General features: G+C 32.6%; 1 protein-coding gene across 1 annotated transcript; it reads right to left on the reverse strand.

Moving 5' to 3' along the window:
* Positions 1-222: 222 nt before the first annotated feature.
* On the reverse strand, positions 223-2,011 carry LOC116351748 (piggyBac transposable element-derived protein 4-like; the record flags this gene model as incomplete). Its single annotated transcript, XM_031783887.1, has 3 exons — positions 1,557-2,011; positions 701-1,461; positions 223-630 (listed from the first exon to the last, which is right to left on the reverse strand). Coding segments are annotated over exons 1-3 (1,624 nt in total), but the record flags the coding sequence as incomplete, so codon positions are not given.
* Positions 2,012-9,104: the final 7,093 nt, after the last annotated feature.

The following is a 9,104-nucleotide window of genomic DNA, read 5'->3' on the forward strand; positions in this document are numbered from 1 at the left end:
CTGTTTCTGCAATAATTTGCGGAAAAACCGTCTCCACTTTTTCTGTGAGTACAATACATTTCACGCACACATTTCGATTATGGGTGCTTTTGCAAGCACCTTTAGTACAAAAACAACAGATAGTTTCATGCATATTATTTCTATTGGCGGATTTCTCAGTATAGCACATGTGACATCTTGATCTGCCTTTCGACACCGATGGAACACTTTTTGCTCTTTTACGAGGAATTTCGAATGATGTAGATGGTAGCAAAGTTGGTGAACCTTCACGTGACATCGAAGACTCACGAGAAATTGAGGAAGACGAAGACTGAATAGCTGGTGAACTTACACGCCATTGTAAGGATTCTCGGCTCGCTGAAAGAAGCGATGCTGATGATTCAGATCGTGGCACACCTTTTCTCATATCCATGTATGGCTGCGCAAGAGAATATCCAAGTTCCCGTAGAAAATTGCGTCGTAATGTAGTTTTCTGTGTTGTTTGCCAATTCGGTGACACTTCTTTGAAAATGATAAATGCGTTCAAGGCTGAAATATCGATTATATTCGAAAACACGACCATAGGCCCTCGATTTTTTTTGCGCTTACAGCTGTAACACGAAAGCATCTTGTCAACCGTATCCACACCACCTAAAGAAAAGAAATCAAAGATCATGTGAAAAAATATCAAATTAGCATCAAAAAGTAGCATTTGACAAACCTTTAGTTTTGTTGTAGTATTCTATAATTTCGGGCAATTTTTTGTCGCCGGATCCTACATCATTTGAACTATGCATTGTGCTTTGCAAAATCGTGCACTTGTTTTTTCGTCCGACATATGAAACGAGTGTTGTGTCTTTCGTGAATGCAAAAGTTGACTGGTACAAAGGAACTTTTTTACATTCAAGGAGCTTTGGTGGAATGCTTCTTTTATTTTTTCGCATCGTACCAACCATTGTGAGACCTTTTGATAGCAATTTCTGCCCAAGTTCATAAGATGAGAAAAAGTTATCCATTGTTACGTTGTGACCTTTCAGTCCGCCAATAAGATCCAATACTACGCGTGCACCTTGTCCTTTTTCAGCCGAATCAACACCAACGGCTTTTCCCAAATATGGCTGTATTTTCCATACATAACATGTTTCAGAACAAACTAATTGCCAAAATTTTATGCCATATTTTTCTGGTTTGGATGGCATGTATTGCCGGAACTTACATCGGTCACGAAAACCAAGAAGTTGCTCGTCTACAGTGACACATTCAGATGGATTGTAAAAATCAGGTAAAAGTTCCGACCACTTATCGAATAAATCACGAATTGGTGCAAACTTGTCGGTGGATTTTTGTTGTCGTCTGTTCATGACATCATCGAAACGCATAACTCGGCTCATGTATTGGAATGTTTTCTTTGACATGATCGCTCTGAAAATTGGACGGCCATATTCACCGTCAAATAAATCAACCAAATTTTCATTTTTTGATCTAGGTAAAATAAAAACCCAAACATAAAAATCATCTCAAAAAATGAAAGAAAAATCCAACGGTATACACCGGCCAAGATTAGTACAGCAATATACGCATGTAATAAGTTTGAATCGATTTCAATGGCATTTTCGCCATACGTCGCCTTTGCATACGCATTCGAATTCTTCAAAATAATGTTTTCAACTGGTGATGGAAAGAAAAGGAGAAATGCATCTTTGATAGAATCAACACGGTTTTTTGCAAATCTTGTTAGTCCCGGACAAAGTGTGATAACGTTTTCTTTACGCAATCTTCCACTTCGATCTGTCACTGGTTCAGAGTTCCAAACTATGCCATCTTTTGAAATAAACCATGCCATCTTTTCAATATCGTCTGCTGAGCCATCAATTTCGATATCGTCCGGTTCTTCAACATCAGAATCACTTGTTTCAATCAAACTGTCTTCTTGTAATTCACATTCGTCATCGCTAATGTCGGCATCTTCGTCGTCAGTCTCATTCAATAGTGTTTCCAACTCCTCTTGTGTAAGATATTTTGGTCTAGCCATGTTATATTTTTGAAATTATTCTTCAGAAAATTTCATAACAATACACAACATTGCACACACTCACTAAACTTGCAAACAAACGTTGACTGAATGACGTTTTTTCCGTCAAATACGTTGAAATCCCATATGAGTAGAAATCTACTCACTGAAGGTAGTCTATGTAATTTTTTTAATATTCCGATGCGAAAAATACTTTTGACATCGGGTAACATTTTTTTATGTTTAAAATAAAGCAAAAATTAAAGTCAAGAAGTTTCATAAAAATTGGTTTAGAATTTTTCGAAAAAAAATAAAAAATAAAAATGATATGCGTAGTTTTCTACACCAGGAGCATATAAAGGTTAAGGGAGCTCGAACAAATAAATTAACATATATGGTGTACTTTTTTTAATTCGCGCCTAAGAGGAAAAATAAAATCAATTCAATGATAAAAAAATTGTTTATTTTTTTCAATCAAATGCGCCGCTCAGCTAATTGTTATTGATATATGAATATTATTCTTTCGGTGGAGTGTGCATGCCGTTACTCACCGAAAGAAAACAGCCGTAACGTGTTGCCGCATCACTAGGGGGAAAGAACAAGCCAAAAAGCTAAAAAAATACGATTCAATACACAAAATAAATGTCAATACGTGTAAATACGTGTAAATACGTGTAAATACTTGTCAATACTGGAAATGAATGTAAATACCGGTAAATACGCGTAAATAAAAATTTCGTCAATCGCTAATGTCAAACTGTCTTATCGACTGAATTATTCATACAAAAAACTCTAAAAAGTATACTTTTTGTAAATAAAAAATAAAAATAAAAAAAATTTGTAATGTTTTTTAGCGGAAATTAATTTTCTTTTTAATTTTGCTGGGAATTGTGCGGTGATTATTCGCTGATTATTAAATCAAAAATAAATATGCGTAACATAACCTCACTTTTAATTACGTAATTAAAATTTACGTAATAAAGCTAGGTAATACTTTATTCTAGACTTTATTACGTAAATTTTAATTACGTAATTAAAAGTGAGGTTATATTACGCATATTTATTTTTGATTTAATAATCAGCGAATAATCACCGCACAAATCCCAGCAAAATTAAAAAGAAAATTAATTTCCGCTAGAAAACATTAAAAAAAAATTTTATTTTTATTTTTTATTTACAAAAAGTATACTTTTTAGAGTTTTTTGTATGAATAATTCAGTCGATAAGACAGTTTGACATTAGGTTTGACAAACGAAATTTTTATTTACGCGTATTTACATTCATTTCCAGTATTGACAAGTATTTACACGTATTGACAAGTATTTACGTCTCAACAATATGACTCAATACGATCAATATTTGTAAATATCGTTCAATACGGTAAATATCGTTCAATACGGTAAATATCGTTCAATACGGTAAATAGATGTTAATACTCGTGCAATAACCCCAAATAAAAATTCAATAAATTTTGTTCTTTCCCCCTAGCCGCATCAGTATTCAATATGTATATTCTCTCGGCTAGTGTACAGTGTACACACTGCCGAGAGAAATTCAACTGTATTATTCAAAATTATTTTTTTCCGTTTATTTTATTTCAGTTTTAATTCAATTTTTTAAAATGTCATAAATAGTTAATATAATAAATAATAAACTTAAAACTATATGTTCGGTTTGACATTTTCCAATAATTTTTTGTGTTGTTGTGGCGTCAAATTGGCATGATTTTCGCGGCTTTTGTGTGTGGTTGAGAGAAACTGGTTCAAGTGCTGCCGAAGGCCAGAAACAACAGATTCACGATCCTTTGGTGCCCGTTCTGGCGATGCCTTACAATGTTCACGAATGTGAACAACCACATGGTCTTCTTTTTTCACTTTGTATGCACAATATTTGCATTTAAATACTGCTTGAACCTTTTTCGGGCGAACCATAAAATAATTGTGATCACCAGCAACATTTGCGCAGATTTCATCACTGTCGTTGTCGCGTTCCATTGGCTCAGTATCGTCATTGGCTTCATCTGGCTGTATTCCTTCGTCCATTTCGCTACAGCTTCCAGCAATAAAATCAGTCTGGCTGGTGGAATCGGTTGAAAAATGTAGTTGCTTTCGGTTCGGGATGTGTTTGTGTTGAAATGTTTTTATTTCGTTGTCGCATTGTTTGGATTTTTTTATCCAGCATTATTGGTTTGTTTTTGAGTCCATTTGTTGATTTCAGTGCGTCCAATTCACTAGTCACATTTGCCAATTTACTTCGAAGTTCGCCAAGTTTCTTCGTCTTCCTTTCTAAGTGCCATTTTTGCTCGTAAATGGTTTTTTGTTGAAGGTCATTTTCGATCTTCAAAGCCTCAACTTGGAATGAGAGTTCGAGTTCCTGTTCAGTTGGAATTCTCCGATTGAAGATCGGCGCACGTGTTCTCGATTTTACTGGGTCAGGATAGGCTTTTTCCGGCAAGTAATCCAATATTATACTTTTTCTTTGCGTGTTTTTCAACATTTTAATATATTAAAAACAAATGATCACAAAAATATTATTATTTTTTAGTTTATTTCACGTCAAAACACAATTGTATGTCCACTCAATTCAACGATTGTTATGCCGGCTTTGACGTTTCTCCCTATAACGCACATTGATCCATGCGACTCAGTGGCTGTGTATACAAGCGACGCACGCATACAAGCGCAGAAAACAAAGCAATGGATCAAGTTTCTCTCGGACAATATATGTATTTGTATCGTCGGCATGCGGCGACAATGTTACAAGAATACGATACAGTACGTACACCATACCGATAATCTCTCTCGCTCTATGTATGTGTGGTTTTCTCTCGGCGTCTCTTAATATATGGTGCAACCGAAAGAATTAGGCAGTTTGAAAATGGTTTGTTTTGTAGTTACAAACATTTATTATTATTTTAATATCGTTTGCAATTTACAGAAAAAAAAATTAAATCGTCTCATCATATTCAAAAGTGTATTTATATCGTATGTAACAACGGAATAAAAACTTGTTTGTTTTTATATGTCAAAGAAAATAGTTTTGCTTTGATTGAACTCACATCATAGTCTTGAGGATCGTTTTTTTCACAATCACATAAATGTATGTTGATGTATTGTGAGTTAAAAGGCTTTGTAAAATTTTTTTCTGAAGTTTTAAATGCCGAACCACGAATTTTGTATCTTCCATCTTTAATGAATGCGAAACTAAACTCAACTATCTCGTTTGTGCGTAATAATATCCAGGAATCTTTTTTCTTTCCTTTTGCATCGGTGGCGAACATCAGTTTGGAATTTAGCTCAATTTTTTGGAAGGCTCTGGACATATCGGGACACTTAAAATCATTTTTTAATTTTGGATATTCACATTCATCTTCATTGAACGATTTTGGTTTTGAATTCGATTCAAACTCTCCGATTCGTCTTGCAATTTGTTGCAAAGGTCGTCTACATTACTTCAGAGACATTTTCATGTGATGCAAGTAATTTTTGAACTGTTATGCACTCAATGTATTCAAAGGTCCAAAATGTTCCACATCATCGACAACATGACTTAAATTGTGGATATTTATAGTTATACTACCTTCTCCATAGATATTGATATGGTGCTCAATAAAATCAATGAACCCATTGTCGCATCTGACCAAGTTCGGCGAACTCGTTTCAATTTGCCCATCCACAAAAAAATCAGTCTATAATTATAAGAATTCATACACATTTATATTCAACGTATATTAAATAGACACGCGTGCCCAATAGCTAATAAAATAACGATGAATACCTTTTCATTACACCGAGATCTAAGAGATGCAAAGCATCAGATATCGGAAAATTCTCAACCATGTTAATTGGTAATTCCTCAAGAATTGAGTATTCTTTATGATGTTCTGGCTGTACTCTATTTCGAAAATTTTCATCCGTTCGTAGCTCTTTATTTCGTTCATCGTCTGTCGAAGCAATACGAGGGAAACTAATTTTGAATAAATTTCTAAAATATACGCCTTCAGCCATACATTTCTGACACGCGAAGTAGCTATTGTGTCCAACAAGTCCTATATAAAATATTATATTTCATAGTATTCACGAAAATACGTAAGCCAAATAGTTAGACAAATTACCCTTTATAAGTGCCCGTGCAGGTGTATCACAAATAAAACAACGAATACGAACGGTGATGCGGTAGTTATTAATTACTATTGGATTTCTAATCAGGTGATGAATCTCTGTAACAAAGGGGCGCAAAAAATTATTCACACCCTTTGGCTTGTCAATGCCACACCAAACAGCATAACTATAGGCTCAACATTAGGCATTTCTAAAAAAATTAAACTAGTTTGAGCTCATTCAATTTATAAATTTATTTCATTGTAATGGTAAACATACCATGGATAGACCGAGTATCACTTGCGTTGTATATTGACAATGTATTTGAACGCGACTCGATTTAAGAAGCGCCATCTCTTTCACGCCAGGTTCTAATATATTTTTTTCTTGCAAATAAAATTGCAAAATTGTATAAATTGAATAAGTTTTGCAATAATAATAGCGAAAATAATTAATAGAATTTATAATAAATAAAAAAAATTGAAAAAAACTCACAAATATTTTATATTATATGATATGTAGCTTTGCCTTGTAGACTTTGCCTTGTAAACCATGTAGAGATGGTTACGTGGAGAAAATATGTATTTGTCAAACATTGATATCTGTCAAAAGAAATAACGTAAACAACACGAAGTGAAGCTATTCTGGTGAATCATATAATATAAAATATTTGTGTGTTTTTTCAATTTTTTTTATTTATTATAAATTCTATTAATTATTTTCGTTATTATTATTGCAAAACTTATTCAATTTATACAATTTTGCAAGAAAAAAATATTTGCAAGAAAAAAATATATGAGAACCTGGCGTGAAAGAGATGGCGCTTCTTATATCGAGTCGCGTTGAAAGTCGACTGTGAGTGATACTCGGGATAGACGCCAAAATTGGATAAAATGAAATTGGCGAGCTTCTGTATATCGGCAATCCATCGATATTAAAATTCAAATTGATATTAATGTCACTAATTAAATTAAAGAAAATCCGCCTTAGACATTTTTCCAAACCATTGTACCAAAATTCTCCACCGGCGATTTTTTCTATTTTAACATCGAGTGGCGTCTCAAGCAATGTTCTATGGTTTTTTGGAACTGAATTAATTCCACTTGAATTTAAGATATGTAATAAACTATCAACTAGATTTCAAAAAATTGGTTATTTTCGACATTTGTTGTAAAAGTCTTGAGTAGGGCGGGCATGTAGAATCGAAAGTATTTATCAAACATAACACACAGATAATCTCTATTCGACATTCTCAAAAGGTTACAGAGTGAGTCGGACAATTTCAGTAAAATCAGACCACCTCAATAATGAGTTAAAATTTTGTTTTGTTGGGTCAATTTTTTTAAAAATGTTCAGTCATGTTCGGACCCTATTTTCAGGTAGAGCTAAGTCCGGGAGCTCTTTAATGGCCTTTGGCGGTCTATTTAACTTAATTAGCAGCCTTACGAACCAGAAAAAATGTTTTTAAAATGTGTTGAAAATTTTTGAAAAATTGAAATTTTTGGTCAAATTTCAAAAAATGGACCCCTGGTGGCGCTAGGTCTGTGACATCAATTATGTCAAAAAAACGTCATATTCGTAAATCTTACATATTTTTCCATAACTTATAACTATAGCCAGTATCCCTTCTGAATTTTCACAAAAATCGAACCACCTTAATGGCCGTCAAGGTTTGGCAAAATCATAATGAATCGATTAAACTGCCTTAAACTGTTAAAATAAAACAGTAAAAATAAATAGATTTTAATTTTTTACATTTTTGAAAATAAAAAATCTTTTGTTTTTTTAATTTTGTGAGATTTTCTGTCCAAAATATTCAAAAATATCAAATTAATTAAAATGAATTGGTTGACATAACCTCACTTTTGTGTCACAATCGTGATAAACCGATTAAATAATTATTAAAACAGTAGAAATAAATAGCTAGGGGATATCCATGCGAATTAGAATTAGCACATTAGCAAAAAAATAGGGAAATTTACATGAAGAAAATAGCAAAATTAGCAATAAATAGCAGAATTAGCACTGTACACGTATATACTTTAGTAAGCATTTATTCTTGAATATATTGAAATAATTAATTAAAATAAAATTCACAAAACAAACGAATTGAATAGTGTTGAACTAAAATGTATCAAAATATGTAGTTAAATACGCTTTTTCTCATTTTTAAATAAAAATATATTCAATGGCACGTAACCAAGCACGTTTCATCTGTATTAACTACAATTTACGAATTGCAATCGGAAATGTAGATTTGATGACAGATTTCTTACTGAAAACGTATACGCTAGTACCTGCTTCAAATATACACGTTGAAAGTGTCAACTTGAAACATTTACGTAAACACATTTCAGTTATTACGTTGACGTACTAGAGAAATTAGCAAAAAATAGCAGTATTAGAACAAACTAGTAGAAATACTAGCAGAATTAGTGAAAACTAGAGAGAAATAGCGTTTATTATTATAAATTATTCGATCTGCAATTCACGGTTATCCCCTAGATAAATAGATTTTAATTTTTTACATTTTTGAAAATAAAAAATCTTTTGTTTTTTTAATTTTTTGAGATTTTCTGTACACAATATTCAAAAATATTAAATTAATAAAAATGAATTGGTTGACATAACCTCACTTTTGTGTCACAATCGTGATAAACCGATCAAATAATTATTAAAACGAAAGTGAGGTTATGTCAACCACTTCATTTTTTATTAATTTAATATTTTTGAATATTGTGCAGTAAATTTCACGAAACTACCGGAAACTACAAAAAAAAACAAACAATTTTTATTTTTAAAAATGTAAAAAATTAAAATATTTTTATTTCTGTTTTATTTTAACAGTTTAACGCAGTTTAATCGATTCATTATGAATTTTCCAACCCGTGACGGCCATATTGTCACAAACGTCAATTAGTACTCGGAATACGCATTAGAGGTGTTGTTAGCTACGGGCATGATCAGTAGGGTGTTTCCGATGTCAAAATATTGGAAAATGGTATTTTCCAATC

The sequence above is a fragment of the Contarinia nasturtii genome, unplaced genomic scaffold (assembly GCF_009176525.2).
Source record: "Contarinia nasturtii isolate CC-2019 unplaced genomic scaffold, AAFC_CNas_1.1 Cnas_scaffold_6186, whole genome shotgun sequence".
Classification (NCBI taxonomy): Eukaryota; Metazoa; Arthropoda; class Insecta; order Diptera; family Cecidomyiidae; genus Contarinia; species Contarinia nasturtii.